The 19,539-nt window shown below is 43.6% G+C and overlaps 1 protein-coding gene across 1 annotated transcript; it reads right to left on the reverse strand.

Moving 5' to 3' along the window:
• Positions 1-363: 363 nt before the first annotated feature.
• atg2b (autophagy related 2B) lies at positions 364-18,159 on the reverse strand. The gene is made up of 43 exons (XM_080012565.1): positions 18,055-18,159; positions 17,062-17,432; positions 16,809-16,971; positions 16,524-16,676; positions 16,327-16,429; positions 16,075-16,237; positions 15,729-15,908; positions 15,499-15,595; positions 15,222-15,386; positions 14,581-14,726; positions 14,255-14,366; positions 13,855-14,098; positions 13,568-13,733; positions 13,346-13,438; positions 13,039-13,227; positions 12,165-12,438; positions 11,972-12,080; positions 11,681-11,882; positions 11,288-11,430; positions 11,053-11,210; positions 10,736-10,911; positions 10,465-10,615; positions 10,127-10,329; positions 9,313-9,393; positions 9,079-9,185; positions 8,863-8,955; positions 8,705-8,775; positions 8,539-8,615; positions 8,272-8,442; positions 7,709-7,841; positions 6,637-6,836; positions 6,309-6,538; positions 6,087-6,204; positions 5,353-5,544; positions 5,001-5,102; positions 4,765-4,843; positions 4,088-4,292; positions 3,931-4,000; positions 3,748-3,830; positions 2,519-2,640; positions 2,206-2,360; positions 1,982-2,116; positions 364-1,893 (listed from the first exon to the last, which is right to left on the reverse strand). Exons 2-43 carry the CDS (start codon positions 17,221-17,223, stop codon positions 1,663-1,665), a joined length of 6,207 nt encoding a protein of 2,068 aa, XP_079868691.1. The 5' UTR covers positions 17,224-17,432; positions 18,055-18,159; the 3' UTR covers positions 364-1,662.
• Positions 18,160-19,539: the final 1,380 nt, after the last annotated feature.

A 19,539-nucleotide genomic window follows, 5' to 3' on the forward strand; every position in this document is an offset into this window, starting at 1 on the left:
GGTGAAGAGTGCTCGAACCATCAGCGAGGTCCATCCCAAAAAAATAAAATAAAAAAAGAAATAATAAGTTAAATGTCGTTGTCGCAATAAAGCAGATGACCTGAAAAAGTATGATCCACAAAGTGGGCTCAATCCCCATGACAACCACTGTAAACAAAACCCCAGCTTCCAGGTTATAAGGGTTACATTGCTTTTACTTCAAACCGTGTAGTACAAACATGAGACAATCGCAACATTTAAAGTCAAAAACTCTTTGACTTGAAATGTCTTCACCCGGCTTATTCTACTGTTAGTGCTACTTTTTACAGAGCAGGAAATAATGTAATGGAGAAAAGATCCTTTTTACAGTGTTTTTTTGGTGATCTTTAACACTTTTTATTTCTTTTAAAAGAACAACTCATGCTTTTAATACAAAGTCAAAAAATAATCTGTACACTGTACAACAAACCATAATTTCCACAAAAAAAAAAACAAGGTGTGCAGATTGAAACATTGCAGCTTACAATGCATTGCGCTCCGTATCGATATTTTAACAAAATATTAAACATCCAAAGCGCGTGGTTTTCTTCTTCTTGGGTTTTTAATGCCGGCTTGCATCCTGAGCCGCTGCGTTACCGTCTAAGTTTTAAGACATTAAGACATTGGCGGTCTCATGTCTTAAGCGGATGCAGAGATTTGTGAGATTAAGGTGAACAATTCCAGAATGTGAGCAGCAGACTAAGAAAAAGAAACATAAAAAAAAAAATAAAAAAAATTCTCAAACCTGAATTTTAAATAAGAAAAGAACCTTTCATGAAATCTTGTCATTGTCGCCGCCTGTAATTATTGCATCGACCTGCAACAATTACAGGCGGCGGCGACGACACCGATTCTTGAAGTAATTATTCACGCGTTCACGCATCATTTGACGTATGTTGAAAGTGCGGTTTATAAATTTACATGAAACTGTAATCACATTTACACCGCTGTCACTATTTTTACTCCTCAACATTACATTTGCGTGAAATGCAACGCGTCTGAATACTTAAATTAAGTAAAGCCCACGTACACGACTCATCAGATAAACCGGGGGACGTCACGCCTAAGATATTAGTGTTTTCTGACACGGAGCAGGGTAAGAAAATGTCGAACGACTATCTACAGACGAGTTGTACGCTGAACCATTAAGACAAAGCCGTGTCTGCGCCTCTCGAGAGGGAAGCCTCCTTTTCCTTCGGCGATCATTACTCGCAAAGAATGCCTCCCCGACTCTCCTGGAGAAAGTCATCCACATAGAGCTGTGTGGTCCTTGATTGGCGTAAATCCCTCATTACTCACGAAGTGCGGGGGGTGGGGGGAGGGGGGTAATGCCAATAACCATGAAGGCACTGTGGGGGGGAAATGTTGGGAGGAGTGAGCTAACACAAGCCAAATCACACCAACATCAGAGGGCCACGTGTCCTATGTAATGGAAACATTTACACAGGGTCTTTGAAAATGAGGAAAAAAACCCCAAACAAAATGGAAACGTTCTGACCACAGGGATTCTGTTTGATTTCAAGACCGACACAGGAAAGTGCTGAGAAGTCTGCGGCCGCTTAAACCTCAAAATACTGGCAGCGGACTTTGTACAATCATCGTCCCCCCCCCCCCCCTCCCTCACGCAACCCCGGGAGTGAAGCATCACTCCTCCCCCTGCCGCCACTTCTGAGACTCCTCCTGCCGCGCGTCGGGGTGGATCTGGTTCCTCATCCCGCCCAGGACGTTGGAGGTGGCCTCGGTCGCCACGATGAGCGGCTTGACCACCGCCGGGGGCAGCTGCCGCAGCACCCCGCCCACCGCCCCCGTCATCCCGCGCTGCTCGTGCTCCCGCGTGGCCGTGTCGTAGATGGTCAGCGCCGTGTCCGTGATTCCCTGCGGAACGTCCGGAGCAAAGCGCAGTTGAGAAAGACGGCGGCTCCGATGAGAAACGCGGCGATGGCGCCGGCGGAATACTCTGTACCTCTTTAACGACGGTGTAGGCTTTGGCGACGCCTTCCCTCAGGTCGACCGGCTGATGGGAAAAGCGTTTTATCCTTTTCGTGTCCCTCTCATCCGGCACGGGGGAAACCATGTCGTAGGTGGTCTCAGCTGCGGCCTGAAAGTCGAAGGGGTGCGTTATATGTCTGATAACCTCGTCGTCTAAAGCCGAGACCGGATGCCGCGATGACAGGAAGGAAAACGCACCTGGATGGTCCGCACCATGCGGTTGGTGAGCTCCAGAGCCGCCATGGCAGTCGAGGTCCCGAAGGAAGCCGTGCCGCGCTGGAACCCGCGCACTATGCGACCGTCCTTGCGGTACTGCTCTATCGGGAGCCAGACCAAGTCCCTAAATCCCTGAACTGAACAAAACATTGCAGAAGAAGTACACAGAACGTCAAAGGAGGAACTGTGCGTGCTTAACCAGGAAGTTTTGGTTGTGACACAATTAAGAGCTTTGGTGAAAACTTTTGTCTTGGGGCCCAAATGGGTTTAGATGAATAATGCCGGTGCTGCTCACCCAGCTGGACCAGAGAGTAAATAGGCCCCACTCCGCTCAGAAGGCCTTGAAGCTGGTTCTGCTTGATGTCGTTCAACCATTCGTTTATTGCATAGGAGAAGAGTTTGTCCACACCTAGCAGCCTGAAGAAAAAAACAACCATTATGTGCAGGGAAGGCAAATACCACTCACAGTTTGTATTCTACACACAAATCACACACAACAGGTAAAAGCAGCAATTGTGTGCTGCAGCCGACCAACTCATTATTAATCGGTCCCATATTTGCGCATTTTGAGATAATTGGCACTGGCGATGCTGGCGCTCACAAGGCAGATAAAATGTTTTTTTTTAAACAAGTCTTCAGACTAGTGTTGTCAGAAATATAGATTTTCCTACACATATCAATTCTCAAAGTTTGAAAGTGTTTCAATACCCATTTTCCGCACTATTGATAGACCGGTGGGAGCTGCTTCCACGTTCCCTCTTCTCTCCGACGGCAGTCACACACTGCCGCGGTGCCCGCGTAGCCTCCCCTCCCTCCCTCCCTCGCCGTCTCCACTCTCTCCTTCATTTGTTATGGTGTTAGCTCGTTAAAGATGGCAAGTGTAGAGCCTCCGGTTTAGATAGAAAACAGCAGGAGAGCCGTTCGGAAATACTTTGCATTTGAGGCGAAACCGCAACCCTAACTCAAGAGAATTGGAGTGGAGTTATTTCTTCTCCTCCATACGGCGCTGCGCTGTGCATGCGTTCCCAAGGCGATTTTTAGTGTTTTTTTTATTTTAGATCTATTTACCCTTGTTTGTTTCATAACTTGTATTAAGCATTTTAAATAAATCCTGCACTTCTGGAACGGGGAGACTTTAATATGATGTTGTTTATTAATAATGATTTATTTTATTGTTTATAATTATACATTTTTTATTCAGTTTCATTTTGTTTTTTTGATTACCTGTGCACATTTGTTTAGTTGATACATTATTATTTAAAATAATTGCACTACGGATGCAGATAATAACATTAGTGTTAAGGAAATAAAAAGTTAATTAAAATTCAGCAATTTGGTGTCTTATATTATTATGATTAAATTGTTGTATTTTATCAGATGAAAAAAAAACTATATGATATCGGCATTATATATTGGTATTGGCCGTTGAAAAACCCATATTGGTCTACCACTAATTATGAATGAATTAATGAATGAATTAATGAATGATTTAGCTGTGACATTTTGTGTTGATTTCATACGCACCCTTGTCTGTAGCACAATCGTTTCAGTTTCAGCTCAGAACAATTCAGTTGCGTTAACCCAATTATAATCCCTGCGAATGTTCCCTGAAAGAAAGCATTTATAATATCACAGATTAAAAACACTCCCAAAAAAAAGGCCTGTTTGCATTCTTTCTCATACGGTTCAATCTTAAAACCTAAGTACCTGCTCCATTGAAACGTGCTTGCCGTGGTAATCCAGACGAATCGGGACTTCGGAGGTGAACCGAAACTCCCTGTTAGATCAATGAAATCACACAAGTTGATTACGCGGGGTTGATTTACACAAGGAGCGGAGCGAGGGCATTTTATTTTCAGTCAACCTGAAGAAGATGGGTTGGTCTGTGAAGGACGAGGCGGCTGCTTCGCTGGGCTCCTCCCTCCCAGACGTGGTCAGACCGTTGTGACTGAAGCGTCTCTGCGCTGGAACAGAGATGATCGGGGCGGGGTCCTGGCTGCTGCTCATGTGCTTGGAGAAGCTGCTGGAGGTCTCTGGTCCGGCGGCTTTCTTTATGGATACGCAAAGAGCTACAAAAACAAAAAAGACCGCCCAATAAGCAGAGCAGAGGTCACACACGGACACAACGAGGAAGTTTCCCCACGATCTACCAGTCGGTAGAGCTGTCACACTTGTCACATAATGTCACATAACCTGATCGCGGTTATTTGAGCTGTCCGTGACCATTTGGTACAATTGTTATATTCCACAATTAAGACAAATGTTAGAAATGGAGCAACTGATAAAAATGTGAATTCGGCGCCTTTCCAAGCGAACCGTATTTTGAATCTCATCTTCCAGCATTCCAATTTCAATTAAAAAAAATCAGATGAATCAGTTCAAAACCTGTACACAGCCTCACCATCACTTCGCCGGAGGGAGCTCCTTTCTAGGAGAGGTAACAAAGCTTGAAACGCTACCCTGAGCCGTGGCACCGATAAATCCTAAACCGCTGAATTGAATGAGTGTGTTTCAAGGGCGTCCTCAAAAAGCGGAGTTTACCTTCCTGTTCGGGAGGAGAGAACAACTCCACCTCTGCGGCAAGACTAGTGAAGAAGTCCTTCAAGAAGAAGAGCGCATCCTGTGAACGAAATAGGGAGGAGGTGGGACGGAGATGTTGGATAGAAATGTGATGCAGAACGCGCAGCATTTGACTCAAATGGTCTCAGGAACGACTTTTGTTTGGGGGGGGGGTTTCTGGTGCTGGATCTTATTGGAGGCGTGTGCTCTTCTTCTACCTGGTCGATGTTGAGGCGGAGGGGCAGCAGTGAAACCCGTAAGCAGCACTCCTGAGGGGCTTGGCCGGCCTCCGGGCACATGTGCACAGCCCGGACCGTCAGCTGGGGGAAAAAGGAAAAAACAAAAACAAAAAAAATCAGAACGAGGATAGTCAGCTGCCAGCATGCTCAACAGGAAATGTGTTCATGACAATACAGTGAGGAAATGAACCAGGACACAGAGTTCAACTGATCCCCTCGGGGCTCAACCGTGATGCAACCAGCCGTATGACGTTTGAGCCGGTCGCCACTAAAATGTTGTGTTTGCTGAGCATGCCGGCACCTTTACTGTGCTTTTGACACGGTCCCTCACCATGTTGGAGTGGGCCTTGCGGGGCATTTCTTTGCTGGAGTATAAGTAGAGGAACTTGTTCATCTGCGAGGTGGCCAGCCTGTCTCGGATCTCCAGGTCCTGTACGAAGAAGACCTGCCGGGACACGGGCTGCTCGGCCGACGTGCCGGAGGCCGACGGGGTCTGCGAGTAGACCTCGTGCTGAAACCTCACCTGAGAAAAAACAAAAACAAAAAAACAACAACAAAACATTCACATACGTAGTTGTGATTAAATGAATGGAAAGATTAACCTCTACTAAATCCATGTGGGAATGTGTTGTGTTGCTGTTGATATAAGAGAGCTTCATCCAGAGCCTCTGCAGGCATCTTTAGGTTAAAAAAAAAGACTTCTCTAAAGGCCACTCAAAATGGATTCCAGACTATGTTGGGAGTGAAATGACACACAATTTCCAAAGTAACTGTGTCAGATGTCAACAGTCAAGAAAATGAGTAACATCGATCCATTTGGTTTTGGAAATAAAAATAACGCATGTTCTAATCTTGTGGTGGTGTGCAAACACTTCTTTTCTTTCCTCTTTTAAGATTTTCCGCAAAATCGGTTGTATAAGCAACTTTTTTATGGGCCAAAAATCAAACAACAGCAAATTGAAAATATTGATGCATGTGGCTTTGGAACAATTAATCTATTCAAGAACCATATTTTTTAAGGGTAAACCCGAAGCCAAATAAAATAAAGGCTCGCAGCCCATTCACCTTGCTGAGCTGGATCTCCATCAGGACGTCTGGGTTCCTTCCTCGTCCCCCCCCGGGGCGTCCGGTTGCTCTGCCTTGTCTGAGCGGCGTCTGAGCGGGGGAGCTGTGAGGGGTAGATCTGCCAGAATCCCAAAGGAACAGAGTAGTTATTTGAGCGAAATACATTAAATGATCCTTTCACAGCAGTAAAAAAAACAAAAAAACATGTGGTGCAGGGCTCACCCCCGGCTCCTGGCGGGAGAGGCTGTGAAAGTGACATTCCCAAAGTCCTTCCCGCCGTACAGGTGCCAGACGACAGAGATCTCCCGGATGAGGTAGCGCACTTCCGGAACGGGGAAGTTCAGAGCTCCGCGGCCCGAGACGCTGCTGTTCAGAGGCTGGCTGAAGTGGTTGGCCTTGATCTCTATGGGAGCGGCGGTGAGCAGCTTTACCACCGGCTCCTGGTCCCGGTCCTAGAAGGCGCGGCGATTCGGTCAAAATCAGAAACGTTTTAAGCAATGAACCTGGTAAACGAATGCGCTACGGGCGGTGACCGCACATAGATCTCTACCTCTTTTCTCGAGCCGGGTGTGTCCAGGATGCAGAAATCGTCCACCTCTTGGGACAGGCTGGGGACGGGGGTGATGAGTGGGGAGTGAAGTACAGGGTAGGTGGGGCTGGACTCCTGGGTGGAATTCCCACTCTCATTGGGAAACAGGAACAGATCGGAGCAAGGCGGGTCATGGTCCTCATTCTGTTCTTCGTGCATGCCTGTTTATGTAAAAAAAAAAAAAAAAAAAACATACAGCATATATATAGAAATTGCGTGCTGTTTTACGGAGGTGGTAAATTAAAGTTTCTTTCTAAGTTGATATGAAGAGAACCAAACACAAAGAACGACAGCTGTTCACATACTCGAAGAAAACTACAACTTAATGATAATTAGATAACAATAATGATTTTGCTCCCATAGAACCTGACAAAAATATATAAGGTATACTTAAATATAGCGCTGACCACAAGTATTTGGACAGTGACACATTTTCTGTTGCTGTTGTTTTTGTTCTGTACTCTAAATCTTTCGGTTAAAAATCAAACAATATGAGCTTAAAGCAGATTGTCGCCTTAAATTTTAAAGTATTTACATGAATATTGGTTTCATACCATTGAAATAAGCCTTTTCAAGCGTAGAATTCCTTTTTTTCCCTAGGTAACCAAAATTCTAATCCCTGATCTTCTCTATTCCCTGACCCATCAACATCACCAGACTTCCAATAGCTTATCCTATGTACTCTTCCAAGAACATTTCATTTCAATGGATCTCAACAGAAATTCTGCTACACACTGGATCCAACTGTAAACTCAAATACACGATGGAATTCATGGTTGGCTAAATGAGTCATCACAATCCAGCCAGAAATGCAGGAAAAATTGATGAGTAACATAAGGAGTATAGATTTTCCACATTCATTTCCTCAATGAATGGGGAAATGAATTCAGTCAAACAATTAGTCAGAAGAAACTTCTCCTGAAATAACATATTGAAAGCTTCCTTATTCAGGCTTCATTTCCTGGAGGGAATGACCAATCATGAGCGGTCATGTGCAGCGGTTCCTCCTAAGCCGTTCCCTGAGGGATCTTACCGTTGTGCTGCACGCCCGGCGCCTGCTGTCCGTCTGTCTCCTCCATGGCCTCACTCATCAGGTCCTGCAGCATCTGCTGCTCATTCTCTGGGAGCAGAGAGGTCTGAGACGGGGGCCGGCTGGGAAACTCCACCTTTCCAAAAACACACTCTTATAAGTGAAGGACAACAATTCCCCTGACAAGAAGAATAATTTGGAAATTATAAATTTGAAACACTAGGCTTCATGTAAAAAAAAATATATATATATATAGAAAACATAATAATCTCTATCTACTCTAATAATCTGTTGATTATTTAGTTATTATTTGATGAATCTACACAATTAAGACATTACAATAACAAATGGTAAAATAAGGTACAAAATGATAAATTCTCTGGTATGAATATAAATTGATGTTAACCTAGCAGTCTCAAAGACACATTGAAAGTAGTATATACAAATAACTGAATACATTCTAAATGTATTCAAAACTGTATAAAATTAAACAATTATGAAACTATTATGTGTAATAGTTTGATAATTATATATTATGCACGTGTCATGATTGTGTCCTTACTGACCTTAGGTCTCAGTGTGCCACTGCCGTTCTTGGCCTCCGGCTCAGCAGAGGACAGCAGGTCTCCATAGCTCGCCACGTATTGGATGAGGTTCATGAGGGCGGCGCACGAGTCCGAACACGTCCTGATGTGAATGGCGTCACTGGAGCAGCGCAGCTCGAACCTAGGCTCCGACTAGCCGCCGACAACAGAAAATGAACGAGCCTTTATAATCCACGGATGACACTGAACGAACAACTTTCTAACATGCCTCCATGAATTGACTCCTACCAGTTCCCCGTTTGCTCCGGGTTTAACTGCGGTGATCCTCAGCTCTAACGTTCCCATGTCTACCACTTGCACATAATCTGTCAAACAGAAAAGCATTCATCAAATCGCTCACATTTTGAACGTTTCAAGCATCCCTGTGTGAAGACGTCGCTGCAGGTCAGCGTACCTCGCATTAGATTAACTGAGACAGCGTTGCTCTTGTCAGAGAGGAATAGAGCAGCTTCATCCAGGATTATCCTGGAAACCATACGTAATAGTTAACAAAGACCTGCGTTAATCAATACATTGACTGCATTGAATTGTGTTTCAGTGAAGGTCTTTCACCTTAGTGTAGAGGAAGAGTGGTCTATTGAGACGCTGCTGGAGACGCTGAAAGTTTCTACGACTAACAGCGATCTGACCGGAAGGTAAAGTGGTCTGCCGATAGAAAAACACACTGTGCATTGAGGAAACTCATTCACACACACACACACACACCACAAACGTGAAACTGTTATATTCCCCAAACAGCATTGAGAGCATCGGTTGATTCCACAAAACCTGTAGTCTAGCGAGCAGCTCCACAGGTGTAGGTGCAGGGTGGTGACGGAGGTCGGAGCAGTGTAACCCAACACAGGCTCGTCTGAAACGTTCAGGAAGTCTACAATCTGTCACACACACAGGACACAGGCATCAAATTGAATCAGGAGTCTCTATAGTTGATCAATTATTATCACTTTTGCTATAAATATTTTCAAAAAAATGAAATGGGTCCAGTAGAGTGGATTGCCTTACCTGGTCATACCAGCCCAGGCTGGGAGGGACCACTCTGTGCTGGAGCGTGGCTCCCCTCACTCCCACAGCAACAAGGAATTCCTGGAAATGTTTAACACAAACCACATGCATAAATACATTTACAGGTAGGTCACAGAAAGGAAGTAAAAAGATAAAAAAGTACAATCATAGAGGAAGCTTCCACACATTAGCCACAACTACAGTTATGAATGAGAATGGTTGCTCTTTTTAATGATGTTTCTCGAGGTGACTAAGCTAATTTGGCAAAGAGGCTGCAGTTTTGCAGTACGGTTATCAGGTTGCAATTGTGAGCAGCTTGATTTAAAAAATGCATCAATCAATTAATCAATCAATCAATCAATCTCCTGCCATCTGAGTCAGTGATTCTCAACTTTTTCCACAACAAGGATCCGAAATTTGAAAGACATTAGGCCACAGTCAGATTAGACGATTTTGTCTCTGGGATCACAATGTGAGAAGATTTCCTATATGATGAGTCCGATATGATTAGGTTCAAACTTACACTAAACATACCTGTCTATAGGATAGTTACCAAGGTAACGGTGGAACTCTGATCAAAATAGTCGTTATTGTACAATCTCTAATCTCTAATGTTTTGTAAATAAAATTATGTTTATGTTTAACAACTCATCATTTTGCTGGGGCCCCCCATGAAACCTCTTCCCCAGACTCGTGCTGAATAACATCAAACATATTAATCAGGCGGGATAACACACTGCAGTGTATTATAACTGCTTATTTCATGTGGTCGCCCGACATTATCAACGCAGTGATCTCTATCTCTCTGCTCTACCTTTACGGTGCGCTCTGTGTTCTGGGATGAGATCTTGATGGACACTGACAGCATGCTCTGGGCCTCCAGGCCTATGCCTTCTGAGGGCGTTCCCGCTCGGTCCAGAGAGTTGTCTGACTGGTAGATGCCCGGCTCCAGCCAGTGGGGTCGAGTCCTGCACGGTAACTTGACGTCTGCGGCAGTGGAGTCTCCGTCCACAAGTCCTGAGCGATTTAACACGAGACGACGACACAAAACGTGTTTATCGGCCACATTTGAGGAGGTATGCTGACTCAAGTTGAATATGTAGGCAAATAAGTCTATCCCTTCAAAGGCTGATTTGATACCTTCCGCTTTACCTTGGTGGTAGATACAGAAATTACTGGTGTGAAAGCAGATGTAATGTTGGTCTTTGTAGCCCTCGTACTGCATCACACTGAACAGCACAGCGTTCTTCACCTCCAGCCAGAACTCCCCGTGTTGGTTTTTCAACACGGTTTTATCCTCCTTCTGGGAAGTAAAACAAAGTCAAATCGAGACCAGCGGGAAACTCAGCTGGACAGAATCACAAAGGTCCTGGGGGTAAAAAAGGTCCCAAGATAATAATACCGCAAAGGTCTGAGGTTTTACCTTGGCGTCGGTATGGAGAGCCACCAGGCCGTGGTTGACGCTCAGGACGACGGAGAACAGGCTCTGGGACGTTTTGTTCTGGACCTTGGGCTTCTTCCTCCTGCGTGACCTGGGGCCCGGGTCCGAGGCTGGAGAGTAGTACTGCAGGTTCTCCTCTTCAGAGCCACTCGTGTCCTCTGCAAGCACGAGGCAGAGCATCTCCGTGAGTAACACGGACTACTAGTGAAACGAGAGCTTCAGAAACGGGAGATTTCAGTCGAAACATTGCGAGTTTTAATCAATGAAAATTCTGCAATTATTGAATTTGCATTTTATACCCTCGGGGCCAGTGGAGCGAAACTGGCTGAAGCTATCTTTGGCGTAGGTGTTGATCAGCTGACTGGCGACGGAGAGTCCAACCCCGTACGGCATGTTCTCAACAGTTTCCACCGGAGAAGGAGCCGTGGGCTCCCACAGCAGCAGGTCGTTGTTTATCCTGAGCGCGTAAACGAGGTTTAATATGGCAAAACGGTACTAGAAGAAGAAATATGAATCATATTATAAATGCGGTACCGGTTGTGTAGTTTTTCATAGAAGGCCTTGCTGGGCAGCACCAACTGCACATTTGGGAAAGATAGCTCGAGGATGAAACGCGAATTATTCATGGTTTTTTCCTGGAACTCTGTCATCTCAGCAACATCACCAGGAATGACCATCTATAAAAAAAATGGATGGGTCACCATTCAAAGTTCAACAAACAAAAAAGTCTTTTATTTGTGAGTATCCACATGATGGAACATATTTTGGCAGAACATTTTGTGTCGCAAACTGTGTATAGACTTGGCCACTGCAATTTAACTGTCAGAGGTTTTAATCTAAACAACAATCACAAAATGACACATTCAACAATTAAGTCATTCGCTCTGGTCGAGTTTCTTCAGAAATGGCTATTAAGTCACCACCCACCTCTTCATTTTCGTACATCACCCTTCTGGAAGAAAATGGTGAAGGTTCCGGTTTCCCAAAGTCACAGACATCCTTCAGTGAGTGGGCCGCACCTTCCTCCTCCTCCTCCTCAGGTGATTGGTCCTCGGCCCCCTCCTCGTCCTCGGCCGTCACGCGTTCAAGTATGGAGTGGACAGCGGTGGGGTTCATCTTCAGCACAACTCTGTAAACAGCAACAAATGTCAAATTTAAAATCAGTGAAATGCTCCATAATGAGTTTAATTGTTTGGCATTGGTTACAGATGAGCTGACCTTGGCCAATCAAATTTCCCGCTGTCTGACGTTGTCATTTCTCCATCCATGGTGTGGGACACCTTGAAGAACCGTGCAGCTGGGTGGTCCTTGTCTTCCTGGAATCTCCCTGTTGGGAAGTAAAATGCAGCCCTTAAGTTGAAAGACTTCTGCACAAGACGGCTGGAAAACTGTAATCTCTGTGGTCACATACCAGTCAGCTCCCTGAAAATGAGCTCCATCTTGGTTTGGTCAGGAGAACTTCCTCCCATGAATTCTGTCTTAACTTCCAAGTCCTCGAGCTCCAGGTAGAGCACTTCCTTCTGCAGGGACTTCTTGAACCAAGGGCCCCTCTCTTGGTCAGAGCGCAGGTCTGGGATGGGAAAGCGAACCGCGAGGCGCAGCCTTGGGGCGTTGACAGCCACGGTGACATGACAGTGGGTGGGCGTACGACTGTCGTCGAGGAAAACCTCTGCAAAAGCCTTATGCTGTGAAGTTTATAAATGGTCATCAAGAAAATCTGGGTTATGCATTCCTAATTAAAGCGTACAAATATGCAGTCGTTTTGAAACCCCAACTTCGGGCTGGGTTAAAATGACCATAATTTTGCTATTGTTGACCATTCTATATTATTCCACAAATATATCTCATATTAAATCATATTTTATATGATTGAACCTTTTTTCCCCAGGGAGAAAACTATGATAAGTAGGATTTCAATCTCTTTCTCGCCCTATCAGCACCCTTCAGACAGAAAAACTGACAGAAGCATTTAGAAAAACCTGAATCGCTTTTTTTTTTAATACTTAAGTAGATTTCAATAACAACATAGGTACATAACTAATTTCTTATTTGCAGAGTTGCCTTGTGCAATCTTAAAACAAATGCTCAGATTAAATCAACAAGGATATTCAACCACTTTAAATTGTTTATTTACCCTCTAATCCGGCTATCTAATAATCTATCTAATAGCCTATCCATACTATGACGTGTTTTCATCTTGTATGCTAAAGAAAAAGCTCCACGTTTGAGAGCGTTTTAAATAAAACTCAAAGTTTGTCAACCCTAAAGGGCCTGACATTTCTTACCAAGCTGACATGCTTGTTGCAGGACGTGTACATGTGGGAGGCCATCATCTCTGTGGTAGCCAACTTCTGAGGCTGCAGCAGTGAATTGAGGCGATCAACGATGCTGATGTCGAGCTCAGCATGGGCCGAGCCAAGCTCCACCTGGATCTCTGCCTTCCTGGGGATGGTGCTCAGACGCACCTGGCCGCCCTGCACGGAGCAACACAGAGCCGGTGGATTGGAATGCTACACTGTGGTGTCGGGAGACCTGTTTGAGTCTTGTTTGTCCAGGGTGCTGGTGTTACACCATACTGAGAAGAGTGTTTACCTGGGGGCCTCTGCGCTCAGCCAGTTTGTAAAGCATGTGAAGGCAGGCGGCAGATTGTGCATCAGCATTAGCTGTGGTTTCAAACATCAGGAGCTGAGGTGTTGCAGAAAGACCAGTGAGACACACTGCATGCCAGACGCACCTTTTAGGCCTTTTTTCAATGAATAACCAACCAGAGCTGAGCATTGTGCTATGTGTGCAAATGTCAGACTTGGAGCTAACCTCGGTGTACTGCACCCTTCTTTGCCGAGAGCCGGGGACGAGGCCCTCGGAGGAGAACAGACACTCCAACAGCTCCATCTGTCCGAGGGAGACCTCCGTGCTGAATGTCCGCAGGCTGGAGCCCTGACAGTGCTCATAGTTGATCTTAAGCCCCTGGCCTACAAACCTACGGTGATAGGCCCAGGCCAGAAAAAAACATTTGAAATCATGGAGTCTCTGACACACTAAATAACTAATCAAAAGCAGCACAAGAAATAGGAAGCAAGTAAGTCCTCCAAAAAGTGCACCTGAGGTGGTCGTGGGGGCAGGCTTGGTCGAATACCGTACGAGACTGCAGGAAAGCAGCGGGCTGGAGGCGGCCTGGGCCCACCATGCTGAAGAAGTCTGCGGCTATGGGGGCGAGGGTGTTGGGAGCCGCGTCTGGTGGTGGTAGGGGGTCGATGTGGAGAACCGAGATAGCCACACTGCCCAATGTCAGCTTAAACACCAGCTCCGGCCTCGACTCGTCACCATGTGTTTTGGTTGGATGGGCTGAAACGGAACACAGTTTAGACTCTTCGATTTTTGAGGAGCCCTTTGTTTTGTGATCAAAACTGGTTATCTTATAGTTGAGTCCAATGATTATTCAGTGGTTAATGTGTAATATATGGAATGTTAATGGGTAGATCACTTTTCCCCAACGCTTACAAATCTGTCGCAGTAGTTTGTGTGGCAGCTGCGAATCCCGTGGCTGGAAAGGAGTTTCAATGGTTTGCTTTTCTCGATGCCGTGGCACATCCAGATAATCATCCCAGATGGCCTAAGGACAGACAAATATTGCGTCAGTTTCAGTGACTTTTCCTTCAACTACATATTGGACCAAAAGACCCATTGTAAACCATTTTACAATCTAAGCTTGATTTTTTCTTACATAAATAGTATGCTACAGAACACCCCAGCTTGGACAAATGCAATCCTAATAACAAGCTTTATGCATGGTCAAGATTTATTCGATATCTTTGCGAGCGCCGTACATTTGCGTTGCCAGAGGGAGACTCCCCTGGTGAGTAGTTGCTGTTGAGTGACAGGTCCAGATCGACCGTGGGGGGTTCACCCAGAGGAGGGAGGGACGACAGGCTGTGAGACATGTCCATGTCAGCCATTGAAAAGAACACTTCCTCTGCACCAAAAGCAGATTGGGAAAAAAGGGGACATTTTAAAATAAAAAAATGATTTGATTATCATTAGGCCAGTAAAAGCACAACAGCTTATATACGGTCTCATTCTGGAATTACAAAATGAAATTCAAGGACTTTCAAGTACTTTTTTAAGGACTAAATTTTTAATTTTGAAGGACTTCACGCAAAACAAACTTTTCTATGTGATCTTTATTAATTAAAATATAATATAATCTTAGTGTCATTGGCTATTATTTATATTTGTATAAATATCTATTATTAATCTCACTGACATCTACTATTATAAGTATTTCCAACCTTGTTTTTTTTTTTAACGACTTTGGCACAAAAGGGGCTGCTTAGTATTTACAATTTTTTTGGTATTCCAGTATTTAAATGTCTGAGGACAAATTTCCCTTCTCGCACCTCAAAGACCTGGTAAGAGCCCTGTTATAAATACAGGATAACAGAAATTTGGAGTAATATTGTAACCCAACCTCGACTAGACACAGTTCTAGTATTGTGGCTTTCAAAGAGATCAGGATCCGCTCCAGGGATGGCCGTGTCCTTTTTCAGACAGCGGTTCAGTTCCATGTGGAGTCGATACTCGTCCTCCTGCTGTATGGGTCGATTCTTTCTGTCCTTGGCCCATTCCTGTGCTCCTTCATAATAAAAAAAAAAAGGATATTGTGTTTAATCTACTTCTCAAATACCCCTTGGTTAAACAGTAATTTGTACAGTACACCAAACTACCCACAACAAACACAACATTACCTCCACCTGAGAACGCTCCAAACATGTCAAGAAGAAGGTGAACTTGTCGCGGGGATAGAAGAATGATGAGTGAATCAATATGTCCGTTAACATCCAGCTGAAAAGAAAATTATGTATTAAAAATGGTGATGACAAATAAGATCATATACGGACCATAAAATATAACGTTAAATGTTAATTCAATTATGATATGAATTGAAAATGAAAATAATGTTTTATATCTAGCTTACTTTAGCTCCAGGCAAGGATAAGTTGTGCTTCAGAGTGAGAGAGAGCTCTATTTTACCGCCAAGACTCCCAATCGGCATAGACTCAAAGGGTGTAGCAGAGGACACTGGCTCTGTGAATTGGGGATGAGGCTCACATATTATTTTTGGATTCCAGCTGGGAGAGAGCTTGGCCTCTGTCTCCTGCAAAAAAAATAAAAGTATTTAAATAAGGATGGATTAAGAAAAAAAATTAATGTAAAAAAATATATATAATAATTAAAAAAAAAAAAAAAAAAAAAAAAAGTCTAATTTATAAACAAAATGTATTTATTTTCTTTCCAGAATTCTAAAACATTTCTCCACTCACTGCTGGTGTAGGTGAGGATTTGAAACCGGCTCGGGACACTTCTGAGAACTCATCCCACAAAATGGTGACTCCCTCTATTTGGAAGTTCTTATGTGCAAAAGTGGTGGGCTGGTGTACGTTCACACTGGGACTCTCATCATCCGTTTCATCGCAGTAAACAATTCTAAACAAAACCAAATAGATAAGCTTAGACGAGAGCGAAGGCTTTACAATGGCTACAAATAAATAACAGTAAATAACATTTGAACATACTTGTCGATGCGAATCTCAAGAGCAATTCCAGTTTTGGAATTCTCTGGCACATGTTCGATTCTCAGAACTGTGTCCAGAAAGGTCACCTTCACTCTCCTTAGAACTGAAAGAGAAAGGATATGAAAAACCCAATTAATAAGCTTCCTACCTAATCAAGAAGTGTAAAGGATGTGGAGGTGGTATACGATAATAAAAACCTGTCTCTATGGTTTCTGCAAACTTCTCCAGTCCCTCAAAAGGCTGAAAGCTCTCCCCCATGTCATCAGTAAGCCTCTGGCTCAGGCATTCTTTGGCGAGCTGCATGCTGCTGGTCATGAAGCTGGACCAGTACATGGGTTCCACGCCAGAAGCTGTGAGAGGAACGGACAATAACACAGTATGTCAAATGAAATACCATATGTTATTCTTCACAATCTATCCATCTATGACATTCTGACATCATTTTCTATTAAGAAATAAACATGTAACTAATGTCTCATTACCCATTCTTGGTCTGGGTCTGAAAACCATCTCCATGCCCTTGACCTCCAGTGCACAGTTTTCTTGGAGCAGTGCTGCCCATGGTACAGTGAGTGAAATAGTCTGGATGAAGCCTTCTATTACCTCAAAAGGGGCATCTGCTGTCTCGAGCAGCTCATTGAGTGACTGGAGGGAGGGACAATTTTAGATCTGTCATTTTTTTATTTCATTTTTGAAGTGTGATGTTCCCTCTATCAACTTCAACCCTATACTTACCCATTTGTCCAACGGAACTTGTGCGAGTGATCCAGTGCCTTGATAAAGGTCTAAGCTGAGTTGATCCAAACTCAGCTTTTCCTGTAGAAAGTTGCCTAGATATCGATGCAGAAGATATCTGCAAGCCCGCTTTTTAATGGATTCTGAAAATGGCCATGGCATCTTGACTAAATTAAGATAATGGGTTGTCAATGAATTAGTTGACAATGTTGCACTTTATTTTATCGTGGGTTGTATTGGTTTGTCATCCTGTCGACTTATAGAAGTCCAGAGAGGGTGAAGAGAAGCATCCTTTCTTCCCCAGAATAAGTGACACCTCAGAAGATGTGCTGACAATCAAGGATATGTGTGACGACTCCAGTTTGCTGCGTCTGCAGTATGAAAAACACAATAGAGAAATGAATCAATAATCGCTGTGTAACTTGAGACATAACAAAATGTTATTGACAGACAACTGCAGCCAAACAACAGCTAATGCGCTAACGCAGATGTGCACAAATGATCGTGTTAATGACTTGTTGACATGTATGCGCAACAAAGCAGGGCAGTCAGCAACACCATTATCTTTCTGATGTTTGTTATTTTTTAAGTTTACGCCATATCGCCAGTTTCTTTCTATGTTTTATTCTTGTTGCTTTGTCATTGTTGTCTGTTTATTTTGATGTAGGCGGCTGCACCACCGCAGCTTCCCTTCGGGGATGAATAAAGTATCTATTTATCTAATCCACAAACCGGTGATAGCTATCCTCATACACGCCACGCATATCTGACGCAGCCATAGCCATAACAATCAGGTTTAAATCAATAACTGCATTTTGGACATCGGTAAATCACGCACAATAGGGCTGTTAAGAAGGGGGTTAGCTGCTCGTAGCTAGCTAAGCTAGACAGTTAGCAATGCGAGCTAACGACTTGAAGGCACAACGCTAACTAAATGTCAAAACCCAGACGTAAATGTTGTTTATACACCGTCTGTGACACATGTATACACACCGAAATCAAAAAGTAAAACATGCGATTAGTCCGCAGCACAGACGGAGTCCCAGGGGCAGAGGGGGAGGTATTGCTTCATCCCTTAACCTTCCGTTCGGGTTGTTTACAAACACGCTCATGACTCCGCACAGACAGGGACGAGCGTGCCGGGTGGGACGGACGGGGCCATGATGTCACTCCGCGAGGGGGCGGGGGGTACCGGTCATGAAACCGCGAACGGGACAATGTCTGTTTACGTGCAGGCAGACTCTAAACAAACGGTTTTGCGCGCGCCAACGCGGGCCACCGGTAACGGCGCTGCTGTGGCGTTCTGCGGCGGTGTTGAGCATTTTGCTCAACTTTGAAGAGGGAAAAACCCCCTGGAGTGGGATAAAGAATATGCAGGGTTAGTTGGTTATGCTGCGTTCAAGACCAATGGGAGAGATGGGAACTACGAGCTTCGTACTGGCAGATGCCACGATTGATAGTGTAGTAGTGAAGTAATTATTAAAAAAAAATATATATATATATATATATATATATAAATTATAAATGGTATTATTTAAACCCACCATTACACGGCTTATTTTTTTTTTGGTTGTTTTTTTTAAATTCTTATTACTTTATTATTAGTCTTTTTTGACGTGAGCAAGGCTGCAAAGTATCTATCTATCTATCTATCTATCTATCTATCTATCTATCTATCTATCTATCTATCTATCTATCTATCTATCTGTCTGTCTGTCTGTCTGTCTGTCTATCTATCTATCTATCTATCTATCTATCTATCTATCTATCTATCCATCTATCTATCTATCTATCCATCTATCTATCATATATCTATCTATCTGTCTGTCTATCTCTCTGTCTATCTATCTGTCTATCTATCTATCTATCTATCTATCTATCTATCTATCTATCTATCCATCTATTTATCTGTCTATCTATCTATCTATCTATCTATCTAAATCATAATTGAACCATTGTATTGTCACAGAGCTGAGACAATACAAAACTTACGGGTGGTCGTTTGTCCTTTTCGGTCAGCTTGGTCCCCAGTCGGTGTATTTAAAAAGTAATAATAATAAAATAACTAACAACAATACAATACAAAATATCTGAAAACAGATTGTAAAAAAATCCGCAGTGCACCGCTGTCACTTCTTAGCTTTGCTTTTTAGTCTGTTGAGCGCAATAAAGTGTATCAACCAATCAGAGTGACGCAAACACGTCAGAAAGCGGAAAAAAAAAAAAAAAAAACGCCCCCTCCATGATTCAAGATTCAAGATTCAAGATTTTTATTTGTCACATACATATACATACTTCCATACATATATGCATATCCATACATATATGCAGTGATATATGCAGTGATTTAGACTCTACCACAACCCAGCATGGAAAGATGAAATACCTTCCCAATATATACCAAAAACAAAAAAATAACAGTGCAGTGGATACTTTTATTTAAATAAGACACACAAATCCATACTAGCACGTGTGAAC

The sequence above is a fragment of the Zeus faber genome (assembly GCF_960531495.2).
Source record: "Zeus faber genome assembly, chromosome: 13".
Lineage (NCBI taxonomy): Eukaryota > Metazoa > Chordata > Actinopteri > Zeiformes > Zeidae > Zeus > Zeus faber.